Source organism: Ischnura elegans, chromosome 1 (assembly GCF_921293095.1).
Source record: "Ischnura elegans chromosome 1, ioIscEleg1.1, whole genome shotgun sequence".
Lineage (NCBI taxonomy): Eukaryota > Metazoa > Arthropoda > Insecta > Odonata > Coenagrionidae > Ischnura > Ischnura elegans.
Window position 1 is genome coordinate 2,020,027 of NC_060246.1, and position 20,103 is coordinate 2,040,129.

At 38.7% G+C, this 20,103-nt stretch overlaps 2 protein-coding genes across 2 annotated transcripts in view; one reads left to right on the plus strand and one right to left on the minus strand.

Annotated features, from left to right (window-relative positions):
* Window positions 1–20,103, plus strand: part of LOC124154588 (A disintegrin and metalloproteinase with thrombospondin motifs 20-like) — a 273,213-nt gene that overhangs the window by 219,996 nt on the left and 33,114 nt on the right. The window lies entirely within an intron of this gene.
* On the minus strand, window positions 4,922–7,535 carry LOC124154192. Its single transcript, XM_046527762.1, has 5 exons — window positions 6,893–7,535; window positions 6,487–6,795; window positions 6,002–6,382; window positions 5,832–5,923; window positions 4,922–5,757 (listed from the first exon to the last, which is right to left on the minus strand). Exons 1-5 carry the CDS (start codon window positions 7,533–7,535, stop codon window positions 5,188–5,190), a joined length of 1,995 nt encoding a protein of 664 aa, XP_046383718.1. The 3' UTR covers window positions 4,922–5,187.

A 20,103-nucleotide genomic window follows, 5' to 3' on the forward strand; every position in this document is an offset into this window, starting at 1 on the left:
ACGCTCGTATAACGCATCCACTAGAGCCTGAAGCCCCCTTGCTGACTGGCTAATCAGCGCCTGATCATCCGCGAATCTCACTGATTTGAACATCATTCCTCCCACTTTTATTCCAGCTTCTAACTCATCCCATGCTTCCCGTACCATCTCTTCAGCGTACACGTTAAAGAGCAGCGGCGATAGAGGACAGCCTTGCCTCACACCTCGGCCAATGCTTGCCCACCCGGATTCTCCGTCCGCTACCCTCACATGCGCAGTCTGGGCCATATACAGATTACGAATCAGTCGTCTATCCCTCCAATCTACACCTATTCTCTTCAGAATATCCATTAACTTTACCCAGTTCACTCTATCAAACGCTTTTTCAAAATCCACGAAACACGCATATACGTCCTGGTCGTATTCTAGGTTCCTCTCCACGAGGGACGTCATTATTGCTATTGCATCACGAGTTGACTTCCCCTTTCTGAAACCAAATTGATCTTCGCCCAAATACTCGTTTGCCCTCGCCTCCATTCGTCTGTTCAATATCCTCAGCACCACTTTCGCCGCATGCGATATTAAGCTGATAGTCCTATAATCTCCGCATTCCACAGATTTCTTCTTTTTCGGAAGCGGAATTAAAACCGTCTTCACGAAATCTTCCGGCCAGCATCCCTCCTCATAGATCCTGCGCACTAGTTCGAAAAACCTATTCTTACCTTCCTTCCCTAGATTCTTCAGAAGCTCACACGGGATATTGTCCACGCCTACTGCTTTCCTAGCCTTCATATCACGAAGTGCTCTCTCTATTTCCGAATCTAATATCCCCGGCCCAAGATTATCCTCCTCCACTGCACTTTCCTCCTCTAGAGTCAATCTCTCTGGTCTGTTCATTCCGTCATACAGGTCCTCCACGTATTCCTTCCATCTACTCTGTACCTCTTCTCGCTCGGTTAGCATCCTCCCATCTTTACCCTTAATTTTAGACATGGCTTGTCCTCTTTTGCCGCCCGATAGCGACTTAACTTTGGCGTACAACGCGCCTATTTCTCCATCCTTCTGGAACTTTTCCATTTCCACACACTGTCTTTTCCACCAAGCCTCCCTTGCCCTCTTAGTTTCACGTCGTAATCGATTATTCAGTTCCCTATACATTCTTTTTCCCTGTTCCGTGTCCACGTTCTTCCACTTCCTCCTCTCCTCCATTTCCCTTATCATGTTCTCCGTTACCCACGGCTTCTTTATCCTTCTACTGTCAACGTAACCAATTGACTTCTCCGCCGCTTTGACTATTCCCGTTTTAATATTATCCCATCTTTCCTCAACAGTCTTAGTACTTTCAATCTCCCGTATACTAATGTCCATTAGTTCCTGATATTCTCTCCTCATACTCCCCTTCAGGGCTCCTACGTTCCATTTCTTCGCCTTCCTAATTTTCATAAGTCTTTTGAATCTTACATTGCATTTCATGAGTACTAGATTGTGGTCCGAATCCGCATCCGCTGCGGGGAAGCTGCGCGAGTTTTTCACACTTCCTAAACCTCTGTCTTACCATAATGTAGTCTATTTGATATCTCCCCACATCCCCTGGACTTTTCCACGTGTACCTTCGCCCTTTATGATGATTGAACCACGTGTTAGTGATGAATAATTTGTTTCTCCTACAAAATTCTGCTGCTTTCTCTCCCCTGTCGTTTCGTATTCCTAGACCAAAATCTCCTATTTCGTGCCCATCCCTCCCTTCCCCCACTGAGGCATTCCAGTCCCCCATCACTACCAGATTTTTCTTACCCGGTGTGTCTCTAATTATTTCCTCGAGCTGTTCATACACCTCATCTACTTCTTCTTCCCTATGATTGCTAGTGGGCATGTAAACCTGGACCACCACCAGGTTGGTGGGCCGCGCCTCAATTTCTACCACCAGAATCCTATCGCTTACCTGGTCTATACCTACCACACGCTTACCCATCTTCCCGTTTAATACTAAAGCTACCCCTCGCTGGCTCTCTTCCCCTCCACTATATATAACCCTATACCCATCACTCCAATAGTCCCCGCCATCCCTCCACCTCACCTCGCATAATCCTAATATATCTATCCTCCCTTTATCCATTTCCCTTTTGATATTTTCTAACTTTCCCGCCCTCATCATAGTCCTCACATTCCACGTCCCCACATTTATAGCCGACTTCTTCTTCTCCATCTTCTTGGTCTTGTTTTCTTCCTTCTCCATTGCTGCTGCAGCTGATGATGATGATGATAAGTCTCTGCAAGGATTTCGCATGTTGGCGACCCCGAGGACCTTGCCGACCTCGCTGCCGTGCCCGACACCCGCCCTTTGCGGACGGGTCCCGGGCGATGAGATTCCGAGGCCCATTTGGTTGTACTCCATGTGTTCAGGGAAGAGATAGTTGGTAGGGTTTCCCACTTCCATTCCAACAGTGTTTTTTACGTGACACCACCACGTGGACTACCTTTCGTCTGGCTCCTACCCTTCGACCTATCTGGCATGGGTGGCCCTACCGGGAATAATTTAGAATTAATCCCGCCAGTGCAGCTCTAGGGGTCATAGGAACGCGCAAGCCTTTCCACCGCGACCAGGTTGTAGCCTAAAGGAAAGGATTTAACTAATATGTTTAATAAATTTCAAAGGGATAAGTGAAGACATATTCCTATAACAGTCATTTTACATCACATATATGGTACACATGTTAGTTTCTTGGGGATTTCAATCCCATACATAGCTTTTATAAATTTTTTCATTTGCCATCCATTGGACTATCACTATTGAGTGTAAAAGTTCAAAAATCCATTAGGTATAATATCTTCAACACTTACAACAATGGGCGGGATGAATAAAAGTTGAGCAAATGCTCATGAGCATAAGCTTGGAGCATGAGCATTTGCTTTGAGCAAAAGGTAAGAGCATAAGCATTTGCTCCATTTGGTATGAATAACCTCTACCTTATACTCCGGAGCAAATGCCTCAGTTTAAATACCTTTTGCGCAACATTTTGCACACGGCGTGCTCGCTGAAGACAGACTTCCCCTGCTACTGCTGCAGTACTACAACAGCCTCGTCTACAAACGGCACTTTGGTATACATTAAACAACTCATTTCTACTATTTACGCTCAACAATAGCCCTTCCGTTAACACAGGGGTACTTAATTATGAGTCGAACTCTATAGTCAACTATTTTAGTCCTCTGTTATTTGCGTATATATTTGTGGTAACGTCTATATTTTATGGCAGTAATTCTAAATCGATGGAGGATTTAGATGAGTAGAATAAATTAGCAGAGTTTCATGAGTTTTTTGGGTAAAAAAGATAAAATTGGGAATTTTAAAGAATTAGTTTTTGTTTTTTTTTGTAAACATTGGAATTATTTTATCCTATTTTCGATCTTAATGCTACAACAGGTCATTTCATGCGGTACACACATTGGTCACACACAATTATTTATTATCGCTACTGGTGCAATCTTATGCATTCGTGCTTATTTGAAGAAAACTATGCCGCGTGCAATAGCAAATCAATAGACAAAAGAGTCTGCCACTTTCAAATAAAAATAAAAATTGATAATTTGCTCACAAAAAAACTTACTTGTGGCATTGGAGTATTCCTGTTTTTCAATCGATTCAATTTTTTATTTTCAATGTCTGGAGCAGGGAACCGCAATATTCATATTTCATTAACTAGCAAATGTATTTGTAGTTTTCTGAACTCCGTGAAGGTAGATGGTCGAAGGTTATTTTAATTTATATTTATTACGTACAAATTAGAAATTACTTGTAGTGAGCTTAGTGATTATTACGCTGTGTACAATATTATGGCGGCCCCGTGGCACTTCATGCCCAGCAAGTTTTCCATCTTTTCATAGAAAGTAGGGGTTGGAAAAAAAACTCGCACGCGCATACTCTACTCACAGGCTGTTGGCTTAGGTTGGTATGGCAATATGGGATGCAATTAACAGCCTTATCAGGTCACTTTTATTAGTAAAATATTGGTGTACTTAGTTTAAGGAATCCATGCTCTTACTGAGCAATATCTATAAAGTAACATTAACTGCTTTTAATCGTTTTGCGGGCCATTTCGAAATGGCGTCAAGGGACATATACGGGCCGTGGATTACAAACGCCTGGTCTTCAAAAATGAAGGTTGTATTGTAGGAGATGAAGCCTAGGCTATTGAAGGGTCACGTAGCTTCTGCTTAAGTGGGGGAAATTGCCGGTTCGGTTATACGAAAACGTAAATTATTTCACTTTTTTTATTGTTCTAATATGTGGTGGAGGACAATTTAAGATCCACCAATCCCATTTCTAAAATATTCACTGAAGAGTTCTTAAAGCGAGGCCTTCGTAATGGAACATGTACTAGAAAATCAAAATCAAAAGGCACATGTGCTAGTTGCATAAACTATGTTATTGCGGTAGAAAGCTATGCATAACTATATCTCATAAATACAGAAGTAAAGAAAATGTCGTCAAGTACTAAATTTTGGGGTACACTAAGACCATTATGGATTTCGTTTCTAATTTTTTCAAACTATGAAATTTCATAAAAATTATTTTGAGAACCAACTACTGAAAGAAATGAACGTGTCCTAATGGAATTTTGGATCTCGATGTATGTAGCGAAGCTCTATCATTAGGGTGGCCCAAAAAAAACTTTTTTTTGAAAGTTTGTGGGGCGACTTCATTTTATGGTGCAATTTCATGTATAAACGACCCACAAAAAAATTCGGCTCGATTGCACAATACTTGACCCTGCCGAAACGCGTTTAAACATTTTCGGCTAGGATGTAAGGCATTTTGCCTACTTTACAGGGGCTATTTTCCGTTTTCTCCGGTATTTGCTGCAGAAATTGTTGTTAAATAGAATAAATACAATACTTGTTGATAAAAATTATTATTACAAATCATTTATTTTATTATTAATTCGTTAAAAATGGTTTACATAAAATTTACAACCTTTTTTTCCGTACTTATCGAACATTCTTCTGTGCTTCTGCACCACTAATAGCAAATGCTGTCTCTCACGTTCATTACAGGTAAGGTTTTTCTGTAACAGATATTTTTTGATGAGGGACACACCCCTTTCGGCGGTGTCATTGACGACTTTAATATGTTTTATAACATTAAATCCTTTCAGGTACCTTTCATCGAAAATCCAATCTTCGGGGTCTCTTGACAAAAAGCCTTGATCAATCGAAGAAACGTCGAGAATTAGAGGAAACGAAATCGCTCAATTCCAAATCCTTAATGCCACAATTGGGAGGAAGTTGCGCTCGAGGGCTGCAAACATGCACTTCCTTTAAATAAGAGTTGACCATCGCCCTCTTACAAGGCAATGAAACATTGGGATCAAACAAAGATAAGCAAACTAATGTTTCTGATAAATACCATAAATGGTTGCAAAATTTTTTTAATGCTGCTTGGTAGTGTTTCTCTTCTCTACTAGCCAACGTTTTCAGAAGTTCAAGATCACGGGCTGGCGCACTAAATGCCACTGGACATGTGTACCAGGACTTAATGTACACGGAAGCTACAAAACAACATATTTGAAACACGTTGTCACTCTCTTTGGTTGAAAGGTTCAATTGCTTTCCAAACATCCATACTTTGAATGAATAGATTGCCTTTGCCATCCACCGCGACTTGCTGATGGAGCCAGGCTTCTTAAACTGATAGGCTGTGGTTCCTGGAACTGAACCACCCAAGAAAATAATAACCAACTCCAGAAGTTCCCTGTAGTCGTCACGCGGCTGAAATACCTGGAAATAAAGAAATAATGATCAATTAAGGTGGAAATAGATGTGGGTGTATAAAATGTGAGGTAGTTTCTTACCTTAAGTTGGTTGCAGCAAAATATAATGATTTCTTTTTTGTCGTTGATCTTCCGCAAACTACCCCGTGTTGTCGCTGCAGTGCGGTACCGCGCTGTAAGCATAGTAAAAATAAAAGTTTAGTTAATGTCCCTGCATACGTGGAAATATATTAGCAAGCGTTTCAAAATACCTTTGTCGATATTTTTCCAATTATCCTTTAGACAATCAACAAATGGTAAAGTTGCCTTCTTAGAAACACTTATCAATGAATCAAATACAGCAGCGAGGACTAGTTCAAGTATATGGTGTCTGCAAGCAAGCTCCAGCAGCTCTTTTCCCAGTTTTCGCTGAATATGAACACAGGCTCCATTTACTCGTCCACTATTCACGGTTGTGATATCGAAGACGAGGCCTATAACTCGCTCCTGAAGTTCCCAACTTGTCAAATATTCAACCACTGCAGTAGCTTCCTGAATCCCAGTGCCCCTTTTCAATTCCGGAACACCAAGAAGCTGCTCAACTCCTTCTCCAGATACCAAAATTGGCAACCGATCAGCATTGCCTTCTGCATCTAAAGGAAGGAACGAAACCGCAATAAATGGTATGATGTGCCTACAGACTATGCAAGATATTGAAAATAAATAATGGAAAGGACAAATAAATTACGATAAATACCTTCACTGCTGGGCATTAGCTTTCCATCCCAATGGACGACCAAAGGAACATCCGGAGTGAACTCTTGTTTAATCATAATTGCCATTTCCTCTCTACATTCCGACCTTTTTCGATGTAATTGTGAGCGGGAAGAAACTATCTGCACCTCCTTCTCAGCAAAACCCAAAGATTTCGCTGTGGCCTGAGCAACCGCTTTTATTAGCATGGATCCCCCACCGGAAGACGTCAGAGTTCGATCTAACGCAGCAGATACCATTGAGTCATTTACAATGTGAATCTTGCGCTTCTTAGGCTTGCTCGGTGTAAAGTCTGTAAAATGTGTAGTGCAACAAAAATTAAATGACCTACATAAATAAAATTATTCATAAATTTTAGCTTGATAATTCATACATACAAAACTACATACCATCATCGGTGTCTTCAGCCGTGCTCGTATCGGAAGCCTCGGAAGAAACATGGTTTTTAAAGAGCTCATTCGTCTCCTTTGTACTTCGTTCTTTCGCCTTCTCCGCTGCAAGTTCCTTCTGATGATTCCTTTTACGATTGTTTTCCTGCATGGCGCACCATTCCTTATCGATGCCGCCCATATACCCAATGCGGTCACTTTGCATGCTCACGTAAAATTGGCGGTCATCATCTATTTTAATGAGCTCCATAGCTTTCTTATGACCAATGTCGGGCAGCCTGTCCAGCTTGGATGTAAATAATTGTCTCTTCATATCACTCTTCCTGCATTTGAGGCCCTTATCTTTTCCTAACCTCCTATATTCCCTATACACGTTTAATAGTTTCTTAATAACATCACGGGCGTTTTGAGTTGGGATGTTTGCTTCTGCCCAAAATTCCAGCAATGCGCTCCCCGTGTGTCTGGCGACGTCTTTGGATTTAGCAGTGCCCGGTGTGGAGTGCAGTCTAGCAAAGAATCTCTTCAAAACTTCTCGCAATGTAGGAAGTTTCCCATTTCTCGGCAAGTTTTCATCGAAACAGTCACCAACGAGCCAAATATTGGTATTCCTCCTAGTGATACGCCTATAACTCTTCTCAGCCATTTCGAAGTAAAATCACACAAACTCCTAGAAAAATAACACAGAGACACACGGTTTCACCTCTGAAAACATGAACTGCTTTCACGAATGCTACCGCTTGTTTTGTCACTGGAGTCTTCAGAGGCGGGAGAGTCGCGCAACAATATAGCTGTGATCATGAAGTGCCGTTGTCTTCTTGCATCGTCGTAGGACAATGATGCCGCCTTGCAACATTGTTCTAATGAAGCATTGACTGAGTTTACTTTTGCCGCCAAACGATAACCGTGCTGCTTTGAACGCTTTCTTGATTACCTTTTTATCCAATTATAACGAGAATAAGCGAAATCTATCATGCCGTAGAAGGCTTTTTGTCAAGAGACCCCGAAGATTGGCTTTTCGATGAAAGGTACCTGAAAGGATTTAATGTTATAAAACATATTAAAGTCGTCAATGACATCGCCGAAAGGGGTGTGTCCCACATCAAAAAATATCTGTTATAAGTATGGAAAAAAAAGGTTGTAAATTTTATGTAAACCATTTTTAACGAATTAATAATAAAATAACTGATTTATAATAATAATTTTTATCAACAAGTATTGTATTTATTCTATTTAACAACAATTTCTGCAGCAAATACCGGAGAAAACGGAAAATAGCCCCTGTAAAGTAGGCAAAATGCCTTACATCCTAGCCGAAAATGTTTAAACGCGTTTCGGCAGGGTCAAATATTGTGCAATCGAGCCGAATTTTTTCGTGGGTCGTTTATACATGAAATTGCACCATAAAATGAAGTCGCCCCACAAACTTTCAAAAAAAAGTTTTTTTTGGGCCACCCTACTCTATCATAAACACATACCTATCACTAACCAGGCCATTGGCGTCCACAATGCTGAGAGAAATTTTCAATCGAAAGTAGCACCAACTGCAGCTTTTGATAGTTTTAAAAATGTCAGTGGGAGTAACCCACTGCCATTTGAATGCAACAACAAGAACAACAACAACAACATTTTCAACAACAACAAAATTTTCAACAACAACAACATTTTCAACAACAACAACAACAACATTTTCAACCAAAACAACATTTTCAACCAAAACAACATTTCAACAACAACAACATTTTCAACAACAATATTTTCAGCAACAATAACATTTTCAACAACAGCAACAACAACATTTTCAACAATAACAACAACATTTTCAACAACAACAACAATAACAACAACAACATTTTCAACAACAACAACAACAACAACATTTTCAACAACAACAACAACAACATTTTCAACAACATTTTCAACAACATTTTCAACAACATTTCCAACAACATTTCCAACAACATTTCCAACAACATTTCCAACAACATTTCCAACAACATTTCCTACAACATTTTCAACAATATTTTCAACAACATTTTCAATAACATTTTCAGCAACATTTTCAGCAACATTTTCAACAACATTTTCAACAGCATTTTCGACAACATTTTCGACAACATTTTCAACAACATTGTCAACAACATTTTCAACAAAATTTTCAACAACATTTTCAACAAAATTTTCAACAACATTTTCAACAACATTTTCAACAACATTTTTCACCACATTTTCAACAACATTTTCAACAATATTTTCAAGAACATTTTCAACAACATTTTCAACAATATTTTCAACAACATTTCCAACAACATTTCCAACAACATTTCCTACAACATTTTCAACAACATTTTCAACAACAACAACATTTTCAACAACAACAACATTTTCAACAACAGTCCTTTGTCCTCTCACGCCGCACCTTTTTATGCCGTCCCTAGGGACGGCGGCTTGCGAAAACCAGCCATGCTATCGAATCATCCGATTCGATAGCCCGCGAGTCTAAAACAAAGATTACAACATAAAAAGAAAATGTTTGGTGGCTAACCGTTACATGGCCCCCAGTGAACAGTAATCGAAACAGAAAAACAGAACCGTAACAGAAAAAGGAGTGCAACGATGTTGTAGTGAGTGGTGAGTGAAATAATTGAAACCAAGGAAAGGAAGTTCGACACTGCGGAGCAGGGATGTGATCCGGTACGAAACTTTACGTTTAGTGCCCGGTCCGAAAAGGCACGAAACTATTTCGTGCCTTTTCGGACCGGGCACTAAACGGTCCGATTCATTTCGGACCAGGCTGGCACGAAACTTTTCACTTTTAAAAGTTTAGGATCCCATACACTTTATTTTCCTTGTCGTATAGTTTCGTGCCGGGTGGCACGGAATTATCCGAAAAAGTGGTTAAAGTGCCTGACCGTGCTTGTTCCGCAGGGGATTTAAGAAAGGGACTGATGTGGACACAAAAGGCCAGCTTAGTCGATGTCCCCCGAGCCCAGGCCCTTCATCGAGCTGAATGACCTTTTTCTGTCCCCTCTGCGCGCTCATCCACTGCTATTTGCGTTATTTGTTCCAAAAATATATTCGTAGCTTACCTAATTTTTCTGAAGTTATAAATGAATTATTCATTTTTCGCTTATCACATGGAAATTTCAATTTGAGTTCTAGCGTTAATTTCAACGGAGTTCATTTCAGTTTCAAATCATCCGATATGGAATAGAAATATTGTAAATGTGTCAATATGATCGTTAGAACTTCGCTTAAATTTTATCCACGCTCTGAAAAACACGGGGAATTCAGTTTATATTAAACAATCGATGGGGACAGCAAATACTTGATTATATAAAACACGATTAATTCAGTTAATTGACCGTGGACTAGCACTGTGAAGGAGTCATTTAATCCTTGGAGGGTCTGGGACTGAGGCAGAGGAAATAGATCGGCGTCCCGCTGAGTTGCGTCCCAGCCTTAGGGCAGTTGCGAACCTTTGCTTTCCTTCACCTTGGGCATGCTTAAGAAGTGGATCAATTATCAGGTTCAGGATGAATAGGGGACGAATTTAATGTAATTAAACAGCTAATATTTTGAAAAAGATATTTTAATGATCATAATTAAAATAGCCACCATGACAAAGAAAAAGCGCATCACGCTTACCCTTAATAGGAAATAAATACAAAAGAAGAAGTAATCTCAGAAGTAGTTAAAAAACCCTGACAGATTTGTAAGTATCAAAACATTAGGTCAAAAGAAGAATACAATAAATAATTTTTATGTTACTTTATATTCATCAAATATAACAAAATCTGTACAATTAGGTGACAATGTATCCAGGTAACCAGGCGCGTGAGTCTCGGGTATTTCTCGACATGAGCTTGTTATTTCGCAAGTGATATTATGCTACAAACATTTACAATAATGAAAGCTTTATGCAATAAAAATACAAAGAAAAATGTCATAGAAACCATTACTATTGAAAAATATGTGGTTCATTTTAGCTAAATATCTCAGAAATTTAATCGATCGGAAATATCCCCTGTTAAATAAATATTTAGATTTATGACCTTGAACCGATACAAACACTTACATTCCAAAAAGCCTGTTACATTTTACTAATAATATATCATTAACCATTGTTGGACTCAAATTGGATCTTAAGGTGGTCAATGTCTGCCTCAAGTGCGAAAATAAGCGCTCGACACTCACTTGAGTCATGGGCACTGCCAAAACTGTGAACGCCAAAGCTGATAGCTGAGGGTGCGTTTGTTTTCGTTCGTTCCAGAAATTTAGTATACTGAATTTTTCAGAAGTTTTAACTCGGGGTGTTTTCCAAAATTCGAGCATCAGTTGGCTAACATTTAAAGTACCTTGCTTTCTGAGATGCCCTGTTTCCATTACTTCTCTCTCGCGACTGCTGAGAAGGGACTCCAATTCATCCTCATCTTCATTGCTATCATTCAAAGATGTCGTATTATCAAGAGATTGGACTTCCCTCGACTCCATCATCCCTTCAATCTTAGCCCACACATCTCTTAGATGATTTTCGGCCCTCATTCGCTCCTCAGCACTAAGAATCGTGTGAAACCTTGGGTCGAGTGATATAGCACTCAAGAACGCTGGGCATTCAAATAATTTTTTTCCCTTCTTGCAATAGCATCATATAAATCTGCAGCTGTTTTTGATTTTATTTTCTGAGTTTTAACTTTCAATCTCAACCATGTTTCCAGGAAGTCGCCTGGGGTCAGCTGCTCCCCTTGTAGAGTTAGGGATGCGAACTTCGCTGGTTCCAGCGCTTCGACAACTTCCTCCATCAACCTCCAAGTGCCCTCTGTCATCGAAATTGGCCGATTAATGGCCGCATCCTGGCAGAAATCCCTCAGTGGTATGAGGCTGGCTATCATATCATAGGTGGAATTCCACCTCGTATGACAGTCTATTTTAGGTTTTTTCAGGCCTTGTGCCTGAAGCTTAGCGACCATTGAGGGGGTTCTAATGGCACCGCAGAGCTTCCTTGTTCTAAGGAGGGCCTCTTTCAATTCCTGTCTCTTAAGACAATCATTGACAGCGAGCTGCAGAGTATGGGCAGCACATCGAACCCCAATAAGTCCCAATTCAGAGACAGGTAAGAAGAAACTTCGCCACCTGAATAAAAGAATTAGTGTAGGTATAACAGCTGCTGGCAATCACTATATGATTCATTTCTCCCTGCAAAACACCTGATAAACTCGTAGCATAATGTGCATTTGCAAAGGAGTGCAGTGCAAAGTCACATGGTTGCTGAAATTCTATGCAAAGTTTGTATTAGAGATAATTCATCTAGAGAGAAAGGAAAAAAAAGATTGGACGTTCTGGAGGAATATTGTATTGTACAGTCTCATAAAATTAATATATTAAGTGGCCAAATTTTTGAAAACCATCCACGTCTCCTCAACATTCCATTCTCAAATAAAGATAATATTTCCCCATACCGTTACCTTCCGTAACAGTGTCCAACATCAATTCTCATTCTTGGTTTATTTTTCGCCTTCTCCTATCCGTAGCCGCTCACTTCTCGCGTTGGAAACCCTTCCACCTTATTTTATCCTTCCCTTGCGTTTCTTATCTCTCCTTAACCCATTGGATATTCCCCCTCACTATTCCCAGACGCCACATACTCTTGACCACTTCAATTATCTCTTTAACTATGTCTTCACCCGATGCCCAAAACTTCTCAAACAGCTCCTTGACCCTTGTATATGAGTGGACAACCCCAGCATGTACCGTATAATCCCTCAATAGAGTCCCGAAAACGGACGTTCTCCTGTCCCATCCCTTTTTCTCCCGCGGGGAATTCCCCAGCTTGCTACCTCATTTGAGTGGCCAATGACCTTTCCTTCTCTTTCCCTCCATTCCCTCTTTCCTAGAATTTTTATAGATGAATGTTTTTCCTCTCCAGCCCCTCTTCGCCTTTGAGTGAAAGAGATGTAAGATCCGAAACTATATTCCACTAAATGGCACGAAACTATGGTGCCTTTTCGGATCGGCAATTTTTTCAGTAAAGTGCCATTTCGGGTTTGAGGAGGTTTCGTGCCATCCCATTTCGTGCAATTTCGGTTTAGTGCCTTTTCGGTTTCGTGCCTTTTTGGTTTAGTGCCTTAAAGTGGCAGCGGTCCGAAACTATTGAAATTTCGTGCTTTAAAGTGCTTTTTCGTATCGGATCACATCCCTGCTGCGGAGCCATACGGACGCAGTAACGTCAAGGACAGAACGTAAAGTATCTGCACTCCAATCCCCCCCCCAGTGAAGACCCCCCCCTCCTCATATACAGTGAACACTGTTCGTGTGTGGGAAAAGGGATATTTTTTTTCTCTTTGGTTGTTATAACTTGGTCCTTTCATTGTTCAACGATTTTTTTCTCTTTGGTTGTTATAACTTGGTCCTTTCATTGTTCAACAATTTTTTTTGATGTTATAATAAGTTGTTATTTCTGTATTGTAAGGTGGCTAACCGTCATTTCCATCCGAATCATCAGCGTATTTTACTCGTGGGCGAACCCCAACACCCATCTGGGATTTCAAAATTTTCCATTTTTTTTTATTTCTTGCAAATAACCACTTCCTTGGGACGTAGGCATCAGGGGAAGGGAGGACCCATTGAACGGGCTGGTTACATTGGTAAAAGCAAAAACTTCCAGCCACAAAAATGAGACTCATCAGATATAATAAATGCACAAGAAGAAAACAACAGAATTCCCAATTTGAAAATAAACAGGGAAACTCTTACAGAACATTGGGCAATAACAAACAGAAGAAATCTATTTCTTGTGAAAATAAAAAACTGAGTAATTCTTACTCTCAGGAAGTGGAGAAATTTTGGTCAAGTATATGGTCGAATGATACATCCCATAATGGAAATGCGACCTGGATGAGAAATGAAAGAACAGCAGCGGAAAACATAGAAACTATGCTTCCCCCCATTATTACAATGGAAATTCTTAAAAAAATTCTTAGCCGAACCCGTAACTGGAAAAGCCCAGGAAAGGATAATATACACAACTTTTGGTACAAAAAATTCACCAGCTGCCATAAGCATCTACTGAAATATACAAACGAATTTTTGAAGTTTCCAGAAAATATTCCAGTTTTTTTAATGGAAGGTAAAACATATTTATTGCTAAAAGAAGTCGCATGTAACGATCCATCAAAATATAGACCGATAACTTGTCTACAAACATTTTATAAAATTTTCACCTCTTGCATAACAGAAGTAATCAACAACCATATAGATGAGAACCACATTTTTACGGGAAAGCAAAAGGGGTGTCGCAGAGGAAGCAAAGGTTGCAAGGAACAGTTGATAATTGATTCAATTATTCTTAAACAAATACAATAAAAGAATAGGAACCTACTCAGTTGCTATATAGGCTACAAAAAAGCTTTTGACTCTGTTCCCCATTCCTGGCTTATTGAAGTACTAAACATCTATAAAATTCACCCAGAAGTTATTGAATGTCTCCATACTGTGATGAAAAAATGGAGCACCATCTTGCACATAAAAACTGATGAGGGTCTTTTGCAGACAAATAATATCAAAATCAAACGGGGAATATTTCAAAGTGACTCTTTGAGTGCATTATGGTTCTGCCTTGCGCTAAACCCTCTATCAAACCTGAGTAATACTCAATATGGAGTGAAAATGAAAGGAAAAGAACTAAGATGCCACACTCTACCGCATCTTTTCTATATGGACGATCTCAAGCTATATGCAGGATCTAATAACAATCTAAATCAATTAGTCCGTTTAACTGAAATTTTTCTAAGGATATAAAAATGGAATTTGGAATAGATAAATGTAAAACTATCACAATAGTCCGAGGTAAAATACAAAGGAATGATATTTCACTACAGGATGGGCAAATAATAGAGGCCATGGATGAGGGAGATACCTATAAATACCTAGGGTTCCAACAAGCAAGACGACTAGACCACTCTACGATAAAGCAAAAACTTTCGACTGAATTCCAAAATAGAATCAAGAAACTTGTTCGCACGGAATTGAACAGCAAAAACCTCACTAAATCAATTAATACCTTTGCCATCCCTCTCCTGACAAACTTCTTCGGTATAATCAAATGGTCACAAACAGATCTAGACCACCTACAAAGAAAAATTCGATCCCAAATGACAGAGAAAAATATGCTCCATAAAAACTCGAAAATAGAGAGGAGCATGTTGCCTAGAAAATTTGGTGGAAGGGGTATCGTAGACATCAAGAATCAGCACAACTCACAACTTTCTCAGTTATGGAGATATTTTTTCAGCAAGAAATCTACCTCGGATCTCCTGAGAACTATCTGTGACGCAGACAATAAATACACACCGTTAAACCTATCTGACGAAAGTATGCAAGTTAGTGAAACCACTGTTACTATAGACAGTAAAATGTCAATATGGAAAGCTAAATCCCTTCACGGAAGACACTCTCATGCCCTGGAGGCCCCTGAAATCGATAAAGACGCATCGCACGCATGGTTCAGGCATGGGCAACTCTTCCCAGAAACAGAAGGATTTATGATCGCAATACCAGACCAGGTGGTGAAAACAAAAAATTATGAAAAATATATAATTAAAAACCCAAATTTATTGGATGACAGATGCAGAAAATGTGGTAATACCTCTGACACGATACAGCACATCACAAGTGGATGCAGTAACTTATCTCAAAAAGACTACCTGCACGGTCACAATCAAATATGTAACATCATACACCAGAAATTAGCCCTGAAGTATAAACTCATAGAAAATGGAGTTTCTTATTATAAGTACACACCTAAAACCATCCTTGAAAACGACCACTGTAAGATTTATTATGACCGTTCAATTATTACCGATAAAACAGTCCATAGCAATAGACCTGATCTAGTAGTACAAGATAAAACTCACAATGAAACATACTTGATAGACATTGCTGTACCTAATTCACATAATAAAACTATAGCCTACATCAGCAAAATGGAAAAGTACGAAGAACTTAAAAATGAAATTAAGAGATTGTGGAAATCAGATAAAGTACACGTAATACCTATCATTATCTCCGCCACAGGAGTAGTGCCTCATTCACTCCATCAAGGTCTTCAAACTATTGGACTGCCGAAAAACTTGTTTATTACAAAACAAAAAGCAGCAATTTTAAATACTTGCCGGATTGTCAGAAAATTTTTCAAAACAGAGTAAAAAGACGAGAGTACTTGGTGATACCCGTACCTCGCCTAAAACCAGCAAAAATGCTGTGAAAATATATTAAAATAATAATAATATCCTCTATAATACAAGGTTATCATAAAAGCCGAATATCGAACAATGCCCTTTATCACGAAAAACTTCCTTGATGCATCTAGTCCGGAGAAGATGCATTCATTTCTGAGCATTTGCTCACTCTCTGAAGCAATTGCTCCACTTTATTCATACTAAATGCTTGAAAATTGAGCATTGGCTTATTCTCCGCCTTGAGTGGCCTGAGTGATTCCATTTTCATAAATGCGATAATATGAATTCCTCACCTTGTTCTATTTATGAAGTGATTATAGAATCAAGCAGGTGCTTTCACCTGATGATAACATTAGATGCTGGAACCCAGGTTGTGCCATTTAAAATATAGTGTGGAATAAAACAAAGTTATTTAATTTATTCTGCAATGAAGCAATTCCACAAAATAATACCAGAGATCGTGTCTTATATTTAATATTTCTGCACCCCATCTCTTTTCCTTAAATCTTTCATAGAATACAAGCCTTTGCTGTTGATTATATATAAAGTCTAGTTACGATAGCACTTATAACATATTCCAACACAAGGTTTGTAAAAATACTAGCAATATTTTGTTACAGATGCATATTGTTGTAACAACATGCAACCTACTTGTAAAGTATGAAAGGTTTGCTGCAAAATTTACATTTATTTAATAATTGGATGGCAAGTTTACTAGGCCATGAGCCCTTGAAGTAACTGTTGTAGGGTTTTGCATAAGTATTCCAACTTTAATTTTTTCATTCTTCTTTAATTTAATATTAGACAGTGAAGTTATGTTCACAATAAGTGATTTCTGAACATCAATTCAATTTTATGATGAAAATGAATACATTCTCACCTTTAAGACTCACAGTCCTCCCTATTACTATATCAACTACACTTTCGACAGCCAGTATCAAAATGTGTTTCACCTTATATTTCAATGGTAAGGGCTAATTGGTGTCATGCAATAGGTTTTTGTCTCTCTAATGAAGAAATTTAAACTTAGTTCTGTCCCTAATTGAAATTTTATTTGCCAGAGATTATGGATTTCATGAAACATATTGCTTCTCAACAGTATATCAATATTCATAAATAAGATGAGATAATAAAGTTATCAAATATCTGCGACTCGCTGACAATTATATGACTCAATTCTTTTCGTGTCTGTTACATGAGTGGCATATGGCAGAAGATACCTCCTTATTGTGAACATTTTAATAAAACTGAACATACTTCTATAAAAACACAAAAATCATTAAAGGTATTACCATGAATTATTTATGAATTAATTGTTCATAGCTTAATCTAATCTAATTGTGTCTTAATGCACTACCTAAATCTATGTTACCACCCGACTTCATGGTCGACTTGTAACTAAATATTTTAATAATAATAATAAATAACAATGACATCTTCAGTGTGACAAAAGTCATTCTGCACGTTATCGTTTATAATGAACCCTGATGAATTTGTCCATTAAACGGTGGTTGGTTATAAATTCTGTCATTGAAATTATGGCCATGGTGAGTACTTTGAAAACATGAAAGGCTTTGATTATTCACAATTTGCAAATTATTCCTAATTCCGTAAGGAACACAGAGATGATGATATACTAGCGTACTTATACTGGCTATTACTCGTATTACTCGTACTTATACTGGCCATAATAACGCTAAGAAGATATATCTTACTGCAAAAATATGATTAAAATTTATCGTCATAATGATTATAGCCACAAAATGTTCGTAAAATCGCTCTGGTGGTCTACTCAATAGAAAACCATTTCAATTGGTTTCACAATACAAATGAGAATCTTCGATCCAGTGTAATAAGCACAAACAGGGTTAATATACCACTATTTCTTGCAAAGGGACTCCACTTTGATTCGATCCATTCACAAATAGTCATTCATTATCACCGTGTAATTTATGGTTTACTAGTATCGCAGTACTCATACAATTAACACATGTACTTGCCAAATATTCACAAATCGACGTGAGCACTTTTATTTTGACGAGACACAGATGATTGACCATATTAATAGTCAACGATTAAAACCAAAAGTATTGGCTTCACCTTCGTTTTCAAGGCAAATCATCACTTCAAAACAAACGTAAATAATCCTTTCCCCATACTCCACACTCGATTTTCCAATTTCGGCTTTCGTTTGTTTCACTTTTCGCGTTCAATTGCTGGTATGAGAATTATTGACCTAACGGTATTCTTTATTACCTTCGTCACAGTATTTCGCCAAGAGTACGAAGTTACCCGAACTGTAGCGATAGACTGGGCGAAACGAACGAGAAAATCGCGGAGAAAATTTTCGCTTCACTTCGAGTTGCCGTAGCGAAGCGAAGACCCGGGCGAAAGGAGAACGAGAATCACCGCCCTGGTGTACTAACACCCCATGCCACACGCCTTTTAGGCGGCTTGTGGGGTAATATGTAGATATAGATGCTTTTATGTTACCCTAGCGATATTTGATTTCTCCGCACTCTGCGGTAAAAAAGAAAACTCTTAAAATCTACAGACTCATTTGCTGTATATGTTATCGCGACCAACGACATTTGTATGGCATCTAACTATCCGAATTTGTAAAATAGTGCATTTGCATGGCAATTTTTATTTGCTTCCTAAATACTTACGTAGTGTGTGAGTTCCTGTTTTAACCCTGCAACGTTTGGCGTACTTTTAAAAAAAGCTGGATGTCATTCAAGTGTTTTGTTTTCCTTGCCGTTTATAATATGAATCGCGTTTTAGTCAGCAGTTATGAAAATGGGGTATGGCCGTTATTCAATGTTTTATTATATTTATAAGACTGGCTCGTTGCCCACTGCTTCTATTTTGATTCAGTTTACATCTTATCGAGAGCATCTTCGAATTATGGGATGAAGTGCAATTGTTGATTTGCCCTGTATCTCTTTTGGAATTTCGGATGAAAATGGTGGCTCACTTCAAAGCAAAATTATTTCACACTGTCTGTCTGTTGAGTGAGTAAGGTTCCCCTTTTTAGTGCTAGGCTATCCCATTATAATTATCAAATCTAACCTGCAGTTGTTGATTTGTATTGAGCATTTTTCGAGCTATCCCGGCATATCTCCTCTCCCAAATTGGAATACTAATGTCATATTAACGCGTCCAATGCTGGTAACTTGAATTCAAGGCTACATTGGAGATAATTTTTGGCCAACCTTCCTCCTTAGTAATCGCTGCAACACCTGCGAATTTTTACAACTTGAATTCAACCAAAAATAACTATGGAAGCAGGTCAAAATTTCCTTTACATTTGGAGTCCTTTTAACCCATATGTGGTACAACAGATGGTTCTCTGCCTTAATTGTCTCATTATGTCTTCAGCAGGATGAGTGGAAAGTTTTAATTTCCGTATGAAATTTTTTTACAGATATCACTACTGTTTTATTCTGCAAACTTTTTCTGATCTTGCTTATTTAGTGCTTGGATTATTAAAAACATTTTGCCTCGTCCAGTTAATTACTTTTATAATTGTTTTTGGCATTGAGTGAGTCAAAAAATAGAATACGTCTCATTATTTCATTTTTAAATGCCATAATCTTACTACCTACACCAAGAGTTTTAAAAACTATTTTCTCTGATATGATTTTTAACTTTTTCAGTATTCATTCCGTCCAATCTTCCAAATTATCCGCTGTATCTTATGTAGGAATTATCAATAGAAATTAATCAATCGTGTAAGTAGTGAGGAAGTGCTTAGAAGAGTGGGAGGAGAGGAGAGTGTTATCTCAAGCAGAAGAATTTACTTGCCCACATCATGAGACATGATGGCCTGATGAAAACAATCGCAGATGGACAGGTGGAAGGGAAGAAGGGTGAGGGACGGCCCGGAATGAGTTACTTAGGACAGGTTGTAGAAGACAAAATGTAGAAGGGAAGAAATACTTCGATATAATAAGGCTAGAGAATAGCAGAGAAGAA